General features: G+C 35.5%; 1 protein-coding gene across 6 annotated transcripts in view; it reads right to left on the reverse strand.

Moving 5' to 3' along the window:
• STAG2 (STAG2 cohesin complex component) overlaps window positions 1-14,912 on the reverse strand; it is a 76,841-nt gene that overhangs the window by 5,402 nt on the left and 56,527 nt on the right. For 5 of the 6 annotated variants that reach the window (XM_058847509.1, XM_058847507.1, XM_058847508.1 and 2 more), the window contains 15 exons: window positions 14,559-14,762; window positions 12,972-13,042; window positions 12,555-12,642; window positions 12,369-12,449; window positions 9,208-9,300; window positions 6,911-7,085; window positions 6,310-6,449; window positions 5,079-5,180; window positions 3,426-3,574; window positions 2,779-2,907; window positions 2,228-2,433; window positions 1,645-1,834; window positions 1,446-1,559; window positions 538-664; window positions 136-213 (listed from right to left, as the gene is read on the reverse strand). In XM_058847509.1, coding sequence (XP_058703492.1) covers window positions 136-213; window positions 538-664; window positions 1,446-1,559; window positions 1,645-1,834; window positions 2,228-2,433; window positions 2,779-2,907; window positions 3,426-3,574; window positions 5,079-5,180; window positions 6,310-6,449; window positions 6,911-7,085; window positions 9,208-9,300; window positions 12,369-12,449; window positions 12,555-12,642; window positions 12,972-13,042; window positions 14,559-14,762 — 1,947 coding nt within the window. The remainder of the gene's footprint in view (window positions 1-135; window positions 214-537; window positions 665-1,445; window positions 1,560-1,644; window positions 1,835-2,227; window positions 2,434-2,778; window positions 2,908-3,425; window positions 3,575-5,078; window positions 5,181-6,309; window positions 6,450-6,910; window positions 7,086-9,207; window positions 9,301-12,368; window positions 12,450-12,554; window positions 12,643-12,971; window positions 13,043-14,558; window positions 14,763-14,912) is intronic. The other variant, XM_058847511.1, reaches the window with a different exon arrangement.

Raw genomic sequence — 14,912 nt, forward strand, 5'->3', positions numbered from 1 at the left:
TACTGTACCAGTCTGTCAAAATAATCTATAACAATGACAACCTGAAGATTGCATTCTTTCCATTTAGAATCTGAAGAGAGTATGGCAACCTTAAGACTTATTTACATTACTTTCCCCTTACATAAGTTAACCTACCGATTCATCCATGATTGAAGCGGGGTCAAAGAAATCTGGTTTTAGTTCCGTTCTTTCTCTCCTGTTCTTTGATGGTGGCTTTAGGAAGCAAACAAACAAACAAGTTAAGTGTAATTCCACCAGAAAAACAGTTTTACACTGTAGTCAGTGAAGCTGAACTCTCAAGGGCTGAGAATTCACAAGTGATAAATGCTATTAGTTATGACAGGAAGTGTTTTTGCTTTTTGTATAGCAGTTGGAGCAGATGGCTCTTGTATACAGACAACAGCACAGCCCCTTAACAATTCAGAAAGCAACCAGAATGATTTTTGTTTTATCAGAAGAAAAATTTAATTCAAATATCTTACTTTAAAAGCAGAAATACAAATCCCAAGATCACTAAAAGAAAAGCAAATTTCTTACTAGGTCTATGTCCATGGTGTCAAAATCCATGCCTTCATTAAGATCTTCAATCCGCCCTTCTGATGACATCATCACATCTTCAACAATTGGCTCTTCATCATCTTCCATTAGACTTGTGCCACGTCGACTGAAATGAAAAGCAATACTGTTTAGCACTAAATCAAGTTACCTTTTATCTATTTAATAAGCTAATTCTCAGTACGGGACTCTCAACAAATGATAATTCCATTGGATAAAACAGAAATTAAGTAATGAATTAAATGCACAATTACTACCAAAGAAAGCTGGTGTTAAACCAACAGAAAAGACTAAGAGAGTGTGGGAGAATGCCTGACAAAGGTCAGTTTAGATAACTGTGGCACACTGCTAAATGGGTATTCGGAAAGGGTCTGAGAACTGACAAGCAGATCTACTCCATAACTAATTTATGCTCAAGTCAGAAGGAATTTAAGTCTTGCCACCTAAAGAAAAATTGTTTCTGCCTTATGATAAGGCCAGGAAAAATGTCTTTGAAATAAAGTAAATGTGTAAAACCACTACAAATACACCTAAACAGTCGTTCATCCTCTTTCCTCATAAATTCTACATGAAACATCAGATCTTATGAGTAAACTGAGGAGTAATTCTAATTATACTAATTAGTGTCACTGTATTTTAAAAAAGCCACCGCTGAAACTATGTTACATGAAGTACTGGTATTAAAACAATCAAAAAAAAGTAGGGGAAAGATGTAAAACTCCTCAATACATATGCCCATATTGCAACCTGTACTTTTTTCTGTAGAACCTGAGTCCTTAAGAATGCAGAGAACTTTTGAACTTAGAAGATGTATCCCTCTTAAAGGGTGTTACCACTGCATTTATAAATCCCCTCCCTGACTCACTGACGGAACGTGTCACTCCACTCACATGGCGTGTTGCAAGTTGCTTCTCAGCTTGACGTAGTTCATCGCTGCCCTCTCCTGTTGTTGTCGCGCGGCTTCTTCCTGTTGCCTTTGAGCCAACATCCACGTTACTTGCGTGCTTAAAAAGACCATTATTCTATTTTAAACATGTACTGGTTTTGTGTATGAACACTAACACAAAGCAGACCTACTCATGTACATACTTGTAGTCGAGCGGCGGTTGGTGGTGCTCAGGCTGCATAGGATAGACACCCATGTAGTTCTCATCAGGTCGCAATCTCTTGGGTTCCCTCATTATCGTGGAAGTGAGCTGAGGTGTCTGCATCATGACTGGTGTGTGCATTGACTGCTCCCTGTTCAGCCACATACTGTCACTACTGCTGCTTTCTTCAGCTGGAAGCAAACACAGGAAGAACATCTGTTAAGTTTTTATCAAACTAGTTTGAAAGTCAATGTTGAAACACAAATTACATGCATGACAGAGAATCAACTGCTTTACTTTTTGTCACAAAGTCATACATGTGCCTCAAAGGGCCTGGATTTATAATTTCTGGCTGGAGCATTTCTATACTTCCCTGTATGATTTAAGACTGTGTAGTACCCTTATTTCCTTCTCTGAATCAAATGAATAGCTTTCCCACTAAAACACATACATGATCAGAAGGTACTTGTTCTGAAAAAATACATTAAGCCATACCAATACAGTCACACTAAAAAATATGGAAGAATATGTGCAGTTTATATGAATATGTATTCTAGTAAATTTTAAGATGTGAGAAGTTCTACCTTCAGGTACTTTCCGCTTGCCTGTTGCTGGCTTTGTCTTCTTATTTCTTACTGTAGATCCTCGACTACTGATTCCACTAATCACTGACATGGTATCATCATCCCCACCAGCTAATAAAGAGTTTCGGTAGGACATGAGAGGAAGCCACACATCTTCTCTTCGCAGAGACATCTGAAAGGTCATGAACTTCTCCAAGTAAACATACCTTTAAATGAAAAAAGAAATACAGAGATGCAAAAAATCTGTAACAAATGTTACTATGTCAAGATAAGTAACTACTGAAATTCTCAGCCTATGTTTCTCATCTAGTTAAGAGAGGCCAGACAACAGCAAATCAGAAATACAATTTCTGTTCATCCACCATAAATTGAAAAGTAACAATGATAAATACAATTTACCCGCTGTGAGTATACTTGACTACATCAGTGTAAAATTACCCTGATGTGTCAAAGATTCCACTTTAGATGAATACAATACACAAGTATTTATTCTGATGTGCGTCTTTTGTGGTTATCATTACAAATACTAAGAATATTAAGAAAATACTTACACTGTTCTTTTGTCTTGTCTGAGAAGTTTCGAGGAGAACTCACTGAGAATATCAAGAAATGCCAAATTTAATGGTGGGTGGCTCTCACCTTGTGGATTAGGCTCCTTAAAAGCAAATTCTATACCGTCCCTATAAACAAATAAATAATTACATCAGAAAAAGAACAGAAGTTCAAAGCACTGTGAGCTACCAAAACTAAACCCTTTTGAAGCAATAATTTGATGTTTCCATATTCCAGCAAAAAAAGTGAACACTAGTCATTATTTGAATCTGGACACACTTTCTGTCACAAAATTTCTACCGGGCATTTCAAGTTTTCTGCGTGAGGCCAACATGACCACCACTGACAATGAAGTGGATCTGTTCTTATTGTTATGGACCAGACATTAAAAAGGCTTTTTCATTATAGTATCAATACTGCTATCATTTACATACTTATATGATGATGCTGGAGAACACCAACAACATGAAACATTTAGCGTTTTTTTAGAGACAAAACTGCAGTCATCTCCTAATTAATACATGGACTACATCATCTCTGTGACTGATGCACTTAGTATTAACAAACTGATTTTCAAAGACAAAAAAGACTATCTTTTGTTAGTCAATGAGTGTTTACAAAAATGTAATACAAGGCACACAATTACTTGTGTAACATAGCAATAGCTTCTCTTGTTTTCAACTGATCCAATCCAAATGTTAAAGCAAAACGTCGAGCAAGTTCCTTTATGCCACTAAATGTCGGTGATGATCTGTCAAAATTATAACCATTTTCTTGAATCATTTCATTGAAGAGCTGTATGGAATAAATAGAGAATTTTTCATGTATTAAAAAAATGATGCCAAACTTTGAACCAATATACACAGAGCTAAATTTCAGTTTAAAAGTATGTTTCACAGCTTTTATTCCTCCCATTCCTAATCTGACAAAACCAAGAGACAAACACAGACGTTTTGGACAGCAAAGTCAAAGCTACTCTTGAAGAGTCTGCACCCCAGAGATAAACTCTGAAAAGCACTGTCCAAGCACTCATCAAACTGCATATATACTGGATGACAGATTTCAGTGCTTCACCAAATCAGGTGTTCTAAACTTGAGAATACAAAAAATTAGTAGGATTCCCTAATTACATACACTAACATGTCTTCAGGGAAATTGCCAAAGACACCGGAAATTCTGTCACTGATTATGAGATTTTTAAGTACTCATCAATAGTTGTCAAAGCCAAATACTCTGAACTTTACAGTCTTTCCTTTGATCAATCCTCTTCTCATCCTACTAAATCTGACTGTAATTCACTTCAATAATAAATTTCAATTTTTAAAAATTTTTGTCTAATAGACCCTTCACTCTTTTGTATCACAAAGAAACTAAAAAAAGTGTTTAGTTACATATTTTACACTGCAGTTCCACTGGCTACTGAAGTGTCATGCTGCTATCAAAAGGAAAGGCCTCATCCTTGTTTTGGCAATATCCATACTGACAAACCACTCCTTGCTTTAATAAGGACTATTTCTGTTTTGTCTCCACCAGGATCGATATCTAGATCTATATTTATTATCTAGCTTTAGTCAAAAAATCAGGGATAGAGAAAATAAATTTGGGTAGATTTTCCTTTCATGGATAGCAGTGATCTATGCTGGATTACAGTGTTTTGGAAATATATGTCTGTGCTGTTCTGAGTCTGTGAATAAAATCCATGCAGATGGTTTATGTGAGCAGATGAATCAAATGCTAACTTTAACTGAATTCATCAGGTTTCCACACAAACAAACTTTACTGAAGAGAGCATTAAATTATATTTTAATGTCTAATGTGTGAAGTCCCTACTGAACATTAAGAAATTACTAAAACTTCAAATTAATTCTGAGAATAGTTAAAAAAAAACCCAAAACCAAATCAAGACACAAAAGCAAAAAAAAACCCACAAAAAAACCCAGACCCCCTACCACACAGGCAGGAAGTATTTCTCTCTTGACTAACAAACTGCTCATTTCACAACACAAATATATCTGAATACATTACTTAAACTATTGTTTTAGAGTTATGAAGGTTTCATAGTTACATTAATTTTGTATTTATTGGCCTCTCCTACATTTTTTGTGGTACAGTATTTGTTTAAGTATAGGAAGACTTCTGGCAGTTTTTCCCATAGTCACAGAAAATGTGTTTCAGTTTAGACTTATTTATCCCTACCATCCATAAAAATTTCTTCATCAATACCTCAAATTAGTTACTAAACAACAGGACATCATCTACAGTATGGAATTTCATGCATAAAAATACTGTCAATTCTTACCTGCTGCAAACTAAGAATGAGTGTTTTAGCACACTGGATTTTGTCTATCTGTCGTGTTTTACTCATTGTTTCTTTAATAATATCACCATAGTCATTGTAATACTAGGAAAAACAAAAAATAAAAGTTAACTGTCAATGTTAGTTGAAAACATTGCAACTACTGAATTCTTCTGAAAACAAAACCTAGGATATGTTCTTTTAGAAAGAAAAATCAAACACTATCTAAAGGAAAAAACCCCAACATGTTCATGATTACACCAAAATTACACTCTAAACTGCCTCCACAGTAATGATTTTTTAAAAACCTAAATCCAAAAAGAATAAACCCACTTTTCATTCTTGCAATGAGTATTACTTTAGAGGCAGAATGACCTATTTATCTTCAAGGCCATGACATATTTGTTAATGACACGTGTTCACCCCTTCAGGGTGCAAGATTAGAATCTATTTTTAGTAACTCCTCTAACTGTGGTGGGGAGTTTTATTTTCTTTGCTGAAAGGAGGCACTTACAGACAGCATCATAGCCATAATTTGTCCAACAAAGACAGCTGTCTGTTCAATTTTTTAAGTATTTCAGGTTTAAGAAAGACCCAGTTAGTTATTTGGAGAATCGAAATATATGTAGGGCACTCAGACGGATAAAAGCAGGCTGCCCAAATGTTAAGTTTTTAAGGAAATCACCAAGGAGCAAAGCTTTATCATATTCACAAAATGAGAACTCATATTAGTGTGCAGCTGTGAATCCCACGAGCCAGGAGAGGTTTTCATATTTAAGTGAGATTGAAACAGATATAAAGATAATGGGGGGAGGGGTAGAGGGGACTCAAATTTTACTTCTCTTCTATGAAGTTTAAACTTAAATTATTTGATGAGGCTGGACATCATGGAGTTGACCTTGGGAAGAACATTTTCAAAAGGGCTACTAAACTAATAAGTGAATTAAAAATACACCATCAATCAGAATAAGAAAATAAAGCTAGTAAAAACAACATTAAAATACTTAGTCAGTTTCCCTCCTCAGTCCCCACCACCCATACACTGGAACTGTAAAACTCATCTCAGTAATTTTTCCCCCTACATACAAAAAAAGGGCCTACAACTCCAGAGTTTTAAATTCTTCACATTTTGAAACAGCTATCTTTTAAGGTGAAAAAAAACAAGAGTTAAAAAATCCAGAACTAATGTATTCTAATTGTTTTATGAAGTATCACTACTAAGCTGCAAATTTACCTTCATATATTGCTTGAAAATATCCGCAGCTGTGTTCATTTCCACCACAGTATATACAATGAGTTTACAGAAAGCTGCAAGTAGGTTTCTTCTTTTGTGCAATGCTTCAATTTTGCTGGCTTCATCATCCTGCTGTCCATCTAGAAAGAGTTCAAAACAGGAAAACTGTCAGGTTTAAAGACTCCATGCTTAAACATTTATATACAAAACTGATATGGGCTAGTGGTCATGATTCAGAAAATCAGATCTCAGTTCTGATGGCAATGCACTTCACTGTCCACTGACATGTGTCTTACCCTGACACAGAGACAAATATTTGAGCCTATTAAACCAAACCTTTACTGCAATTATCCCTACATGTTCCCAATAAAGAAAATCCTTTAATCAGCTGCTGACATTTAAAAGACACACCTACCTCTGTGCATATGCACACCTCTCAATGACAAAATGAAATGAAAATAAAAAAAAAAACCAAAACAGGCAAATAAGAAAAAACCCAACAACAAAATACCACCACCACAAAAAACCAGAAATGCACAAGGAAGCAATGATATTAGTTAGAAAACAAATAATATAAAGGAATCTTAAGCTTTGTACAAACCAGCACTATTATTATCATCATCCTGATCAATGAAGACATGATCTAAAATAAAACTGAGTAGTTCAGATTGCAAAGAAGAATCAGGAGTGTAAACAAGTGGCTCCAACATGTCACGTCCTCCTGTCATAATCTGATGGCTGAAGATCATCAACACATCACACAGAATTGTGAAAGCCTGTTAAAAAGAAACCATAGTAAATACTTGCTTGGAAAGTGTATTTTGTTTAGAATAATGTAGCTGCACTTGACAAAATACTTGAGATCTCAACAGTGTACAGAGGCCACTAAAGTCCTACGCAACTACAAAGGCCAACTGAAGTCAAAATGTGCGTAGCTTCACACAGTAGGCTCCTGAATCAAGAATGAGTCTCCAAATAAAAATATTGCACAGATTATGCCAACTAAATATAAAAATATTGCAAGATTAAAACATGAGAAGCCTGAAACTCCCAAATTCTACCTGATGCATACTACATTAGGTCACTAAAGAACTTCATGGACTCTGACCATAGTACAGTTGCCTTTTTGCTGCCTTTTCTTAAAATGGTTTTGATCACATTTGTTTAACATGTAACAGCTGAGATTCTTCAATCTCTTTAAATCCTGATGTCCAAAAATCTAAACATGCAACCAACTTTTCTGTTTTGCTAACTAACTTGTGCATCTGATACCAGATTTAAATGCCTGTACTCCACTGTGCCTGGTTCAAATGTCTTAGTACCTGACACAAAGACTGACACTCTTCAAACAGACCAAGGCAACAAGCTGTTTAGTGCTGCACCTTCTGTTTGGCTCTAATCTCCAAGTACTTCCATGAACAGGTCTGTTCTCTAACTCCTCATAGTGAATATTACTAATTCCTGGCCACAGAAAAATACACATGCTCCTCTGAAGTCCCTTGTGTCCTTTCATGGAATTAGAGAAGGGAGGTAGAACCAACACCAAGTGTAACATTGTGCCCTACATGACAGGTACCCTGTGCAACTAGGCAGCTCTAGTTTCTAGAGTGTTCACCGGAGTCTGAGAGTCATACAGCCTCTTAGGGAAACCTACTCAGAGATTCAGTAATTTTTGTTGCTAGCACTTTCACACCCTACACCTTGTGACTATTATACTAGCTAGCTCTTTGACATAGAACATGCCTATTAAGCTCCAGGAATTATTCTTGTTCTAGCAAGAGTTTCAAAAGCTGCAATTGTGCCATTCAGTAGACCAGATTTTCCACTTCAACCAGGTTATTATTATCTTCAGCAGCAAAAAGGCTCCTGGCTTTCTACTTCTTTAATTAAACTGTCTACCTAGAAGATAATCTGGTCTTTCCCCTGTAGATACATACTTAATTTTCTTTCATTTTAGCATTTTAAAGATTGTTAAAGGCATTTACTTAGAATTAATTCTGCTATCAGTAACCTGTGTACCTCACTGGAACTTCAAATTCCTACGAGTGTCCTGGCCAAAGAACTATTTGCCCATAGATTGAAGAGACTCAGCCCCTACAGTTCAATTATTTTTTTTTTCACCATTATCCTCAGAACTCAAGACAAGTTTTTCCCAATATGATGTCTCAATTCTTTTTGAAACAGAAGCAAAAACTATAACCAACAGAGCAGTGTGACTACAAAAAAAAATCCCATTTCCCAACAATAAACTCTCCTAGGTTACAGTGCATACTTGTGCATGTATAAACATACACACACTGAACTACTCATTTTTTTCCTCCTGATTTTGAAATGCCCAAATTCTTGGGACTCTGAAAAACTGAGGAATATATTGTATTATGGAGCAACACAGAGAAGGGAAACTGCACCTTTATGGAGCAACACAGAGAAGGGAAGCTGCACCTGCATGCATTCAAAGACAGAACAAAAAAAAAAAAAATCTCTTAAATTGCTGTCCTTAGCTCTTCCAGTTTTGAGCCTATGAATCCACAACTCCACAGAGATGTGAGTCATTAATGCATGGTAAGCAAGAGGTTTGAAATGGAACTCTTTCACTCAGCTTACACCCAGAAGGCTTCTACAGTGCACCTGCAGAGTCATTACTTCAAGAAACAAAAAAGCTCCTTTGCATAAAACATTATGCTGCCTAAAATTACTCGAAAGAATCAAGTTTAAATTGATTCTGAAATCCTATGTACATAAGGAGGATAAGCACACAAGTATGCATTCACACTCAAAGGGCACTCAGCCTGAACATCCAGGACATCATGTTCCCACATATGTGCCAAAAACATTAGCAAGAACTTTTCAGTATAAAAGTACAGTATTAGAAGACGCCACGTAACAACAGCCACTAACCTGCTCCTTAACAGCAGTATTTACATTGGTCAGGTAGTGTTGACAGATCTGACAGAACACTCTCATCTGCTTCTTTAGACGTAGAAGATCCTCCTTTAAAGAGAATGATTTCATGTAATAGTTTTGCCTTTTCAATTTTATAGTCCCATTTAGTGCATGCACTTTCAGAGAGCATTCCACCACAGACCTTAGTGATAACATTCAAGTTCACTGCATTATTTTAAAAAAATCACTATTACAAATAAAATTAGCAAGTAGCAATTTCCTTAACTTTGTCATTCTGTGTAGCACAGAGGAGATGGCAATTGGGATGAAAACTGTTCCATTTTATAAAAAAAAAAGTAATTAAAAAACCTCAAAAACAAACCTAAAAAACCCTAACAACTCCCCTCACCCCCCAAAAATCCCAGTGCATAAAGTGTTTTCTCTTTAAAATATATGTATTTTCAGCTTAAAGGCTAGATTTTAGGCAGGTGTTCATAACTAAAAAAGACAATCTTACATGGTACTATTTTATTTTTTTTAGTTCACTCATTTGGGATGAAGTGGAACATCAGATGAGAGTTGGTTTTCTTATCCCCTTTCATTAAAAAAAAAAAAAAAAAAAAATCGTTTCCTGAGTTGCAATAACTTCCCAAAAAAATCTAGATTACCGAGCAAACAAAGTATCAAATTGGTCTAAGTACCACCCACATGTGTAACACAGTTGGTGTTACTCCATCATGTGGATATTTAGCCCTGTAGAACTGGGGAAGTTGTAATACAGGACCAACTGTGTAACCAGCATCAGTGCAGACAAACACAGAATACACCTGAGGGAAGTTTAAAAACCAGGCCTAAAATCTAAACTGTAACAAGTCTCTCCCTTCAAGAAAGCGGGTAACACACTGGGTACAGCACATCATTTAAACCCAACAGGATTAACAAAAGCAACAGCTGCTTCTTGACAGGAATTTAAGTATAAGACTATTTTAGAAGTCCTTTTCTACACAAAACCTTTTTTCTCCACAGTTACCAGTTACAATGATGCTAAGAGAACTATACGTGGGATATTTTCTTTTATATAGAATTATTTGTTAACATTTTTATTAAAATTGAACTACTTATATAGTCTTTAATTTAGTGCATGCATTATGAAGCTAATTCCCATACTTAGTTCACAAACCTGTTCATTTAGAGCAAAGTTAGCAGCTGTTGACAATGTTGTCAGGGGCCAAAAAAAGCGCCAACCAACCAACTAAAAAAACCAACCAACCAAATCTTTAGGCACAGTACATGTCTGTCACTTCCGTTTCTGTGCTTATTTTTTGCTGCTGTACATTCCACTTTCATTGAACAGAAATCAACAGAACTTTTGTAGGTACTGAGTATATTTGGCAGCAGTCAAGCAGATAAATATAATAGTTGTAATTCAGAAGTTAAACCAATGAAAGCTTTAATTTACCGAATTTTATTATGTAGAAGCAGAAAATAGTCTGAATAAGGGACCGCTTTTTAATTAAGTTCTTTTCATTCCTGCTGGAAGTATTACAAATTACATTTTGCTGCAAAACAGCTAGGTTAATCTTAATTTCGAAACTAACTTGTCAGTATTTCGCTCATCTTCTGCAATTAGCCTTGTGATAAAGCTTTAATCAGTTCAAAAACCTCAAGACTGCTGTTTACCCCTTAAGGAATAAGGTAACAAAGCCTCCTAATCTTTCACACACCTACATACCTCTCTACAATCTGTGCAGCCACTTATCAGGTATTTGGGGTTGGAAATGTTAAAAGCCATTAAAAATGCAGATGGATAAACTAGCCAGCCAGTGGTCAAGTTCATATTCACCTATAACACCTTCAGACTACAATTACTCACTGGACTAAAGAAGTCTCAACAGGTGAAAAGCACCATAATCTGATACAGGTGTTCTCTGTTATAAAATCATTAGTACAAGTTACATAGCATGATTTTCCACTCCTGCATCTACCAGAAGCTTAAACTACCACATCCTATAATAAAAAAAAAAAAAAAAAAAAAAAAGGAAAAATGTATGTATCCTCACATTAAAATAAGAGTATCATAATAATGGATTATTAATTACTCATACATTATTAATGCCGTGAGTTCCCTTTGTTTTCTCCCTAGTAAATTGTGGCAGTCATATACAACTTCTTTTTCATATATTAATGACAAGCATGATAATCAAAGTGTTTAAAAAACCTGAAGAATTGACTTGTCTCCACTCTGACATAAAGGTGTGTTAACAGTAACTCCAATAATGAAGTGCAACTCCAGACTAGATTTCCAGTAAAAAAGCCCTCTTCTTACAGGACTGCAGAAAAAGTATGTTTGATTACAGGGATTACATTTTTTTAATTTTAGACAGAGAAATCATTAAAATGTTTCAGCACGTACAATCTTCATTCTCAACTACCTCAGCCTTTCAAAAATAGCCTTTTTTTATTTGGCAGCTCGTACAGTGAACCACCTAATCAACCTCTTCAAGCAGTGCTGGGTACAGGAAACCTTAATCCCTTCTCTAAGATTTTTCAGGAAGAAAGATGACATTTTCCAGAGCTTTGCCCTTCAAGATTACTATACATAGAACCAGAACAGGGCCTCTCATCATTCTGTGAAAAAATCTGAAATTTAACTTAATCTTTTCACATCTTTATTTAACAATAGATTTAAAAGACTGATGAAGAGTAAAATAGGATTGCAACATGCTAAGCAATACGAATACTATGATAGTGTACAAATTTTTAGATCTCACCAACTTGTCACTGATACTTGAAGGTTTCCAAACAAATTCAAATCCACTACCTCAGATTTCTAAGACTGATTATACTGTGTTTGGTAACTTCCATTCTACCCCTTCTTATCATTGTTACTGTGCCTGATAGATATCATGTTTACTTATTATTACTTAAAAATTCCAGCAAATTAAACATAACACTCATATTTAAATAATAAAAACAATTATAGGAGGTATTATATTTTTAAGTAAAGAATGTGACTACTAAAGCTATTAATTCAGAATAATTTATTTAAAAAGCAGGATTAGGTAGGTATCAATATAAAGAAAATTTCTAGTCTCAATTCCATCACAGTTCCCACTTGATGACACTGCAGCTATGTACAAATGTTTATTTACTAATACAACTGGAACAAGGCATACCTTTGTGGAACTGCTTTCAGTAACTTTTGCTAGCTGCCAAAGGATTACATAATGAGTACACTGCAGTGCATGAATAACAATCTGAAACGAAAAGGAAAAAAAAAACATTAGATGACAAAGGATAATAAAAGAGAGAAACAAAAGCTATTTGTTGTTGTGCCTAAAGAATACATTTTAACTACAGACCTGTTCTGGCATGTCTCCATTTTCAATGCCAGTTTTTAATAGCTTGTAGTTGCAGCCAAACAAGTCCCATCTTGATAGGTCATGAGCACTAGAAGCATTAGAAATGAAGCAAAAAATATTATTTAACTGATACTTTTTCTGCAATCCAAGGTTAACAACTAATAAAAGCTTAACTGGTCCAAAAAAAAAATAAAGTGTTGAAAAAACCAGCCACTGAATACCTCCCCACCCAAATCAACACATACACACTAAAAAAAAAAAAGAAAAAGCAAAAAAAATCCCATGAAGTTGCAATAAAAAGTAAGATACATCATATTAAAAACAAACAACCCCCCACACCACAAACCCTGATACTGAATTACAAACAAACAATCCCCCACACCACAAATCCTGACAGACGTGCAGAAGCCAACTTACTTATGAAAAGCAGTGATTCTCTTCAGTGTTGACAAAACTTGATATGCATCATCTTCATCAGGTTCCTCCCCCTATTCAATAATCATACAGTGAGATATCTCAAGTAGTGTGGTCCAAGTGAACTGGGGAACTTACTTAAACCAAACACATGCCCCCCCAAACTTCTGGGCAGGAGTGAGTGCAGACCTGATTCTAAACTACTTATGTCACATATGCTTTTAGAAGAGTTAGAGAGATAGGGCAGCAAGCAGCTCATATCTAGAGATGGAGTCAATGATGTTAAATGTATTTTCCAACCCAGATAATTCTACAATTCTATAAAATAGCATCAGAAGAAAGAGAGGAGGAGGGGGGTAGGGAGGAAGAAGGGAGAAAAAACCTGAAAATGCCTAGGCTAGCAGGATACAATGTATAATGTAGGTGCTTCTATTTTCTCTGAAGAATCCAGCAGAGGCCACTGTCAGACAAAAGACACTGGACTAGATGGGCCACAGGTCAATACTTCAGTGTTACTTTAATCACAGAAAAAAGTCTTTGAGTGAGGTAAGGGAACTGGTTTGTTCTAATCTTCCCGTAAGTTCTGACAAAGTTGCATTTAGTGAAAAAAAGAGTAAAAATTAAAGGGTCAAAAAAGTATCTATTTGTACATAAAACAACCTGAGGTCAAGAAACTCCTCCTTAGTCTAGCAGAGATAATCCAAGTTTTACTAATCTGTAGTTGCATAACAATCAAAGAACTAAGGATTTCAACACTTCCACCGAAGTATTTGCCATTTTCCTTCAAGCCAACTTCTGACATCTTACTTCCTTGCTTTACCTCTCATTCTTTCTTTTCATCACAAAGGGAAACAAATGGGTACATTTCTTGTTTAGGATTTCTAGCATTGAGTTCTAGTTCAGAACAAAAAGCAAAGGAAAAAAAGGAGAGCTTGATAAACTACATGCATCTAAGAAATGTTAAGAATGAAGCTGTCAAAAAGACACTTCCTAAGCTCCTTACCACCGATGAAAAGGAGAAACAAGTTTTGTCTGAATGTCAGAGATCTCACTTAGTGAAGTTAAATACTCTTATAAGAAGATTCTCACTTTTCAGATCAACACAGTGTGGGAACAAAGTTATTTTTGATCTACTAACTGCATCTTCTTGCACTCAGGAAGGGAGGGGAGTGTTTTCTAGAGATTTCGATATTTAACAATCGCAACATGCAACCACAGGCAAGACTAGCTACATCTGTAGCTAGTACATCTGAGGAGAATACTACAGGAATTACAATACTACAACTCTCAAATATATAATCCTCAAAAGCTAAGAGGAAAAGGTTTATGTATTAATTGTTTATCTGAAACTTATCTCAAATTCCCAAAGGACTCTTGTCAAAAGGAGATCAAAATTAAAGACTGTCTTGATTTAGAAGAACAGTCTGTGTTCACACAATCACAGCAGCAACACTGTTGTATTATTGCACCCAACAGTTTTGAAAATCAGAGGGAATCTCTCATCCCTAGCACTGACTTATAGAGGAAGACAGAAAAAAGACTGAAAATATTTACAAGGGCAGGAAAAGGTGATCTTGCACATTAAAATACCTCTTGCAGGAAGTCCTCAAGAAGTCGATTAAACTTGTCTGACAATTCATCTATTAACTGACTTCTTGCAATGTCAACCCTGTTAAAGATTGTGAATTCTTCATTACAGAGAGCATGGTAGGTTTTTGAACAGGCTTCCAAAACATCTGTATCTGTGTGCTTCTCCACAATATCCCGGATTTGTCGCAGTAAGGCATCCAAATGCTACAAGGAAGATGAGCCAAAGAAGAAAATATGCATTTTTATTTTCATATATATATATATGTACACACACAAAAATACACACACACATTTTTAATAAACCTTAAAGAATTTTAAATTCTTTTTATTACTTATGTAACTATGATACAGAAC

This window comes from Poecile atricapillus, chromosome 12, assembly GCF_030490865.1.
Source record: "Poecile atricapillus isolate bPoeAtr1 chromosome 12, bPoeAtr1.hap1, whole genome shotgun sequence".
Classification (NCBI taxonomy): Eukaryota; Metazoa; Chordata; class Aves; order Passeriformes; family Paridae; genus Poecile; species Poecile atricapillus.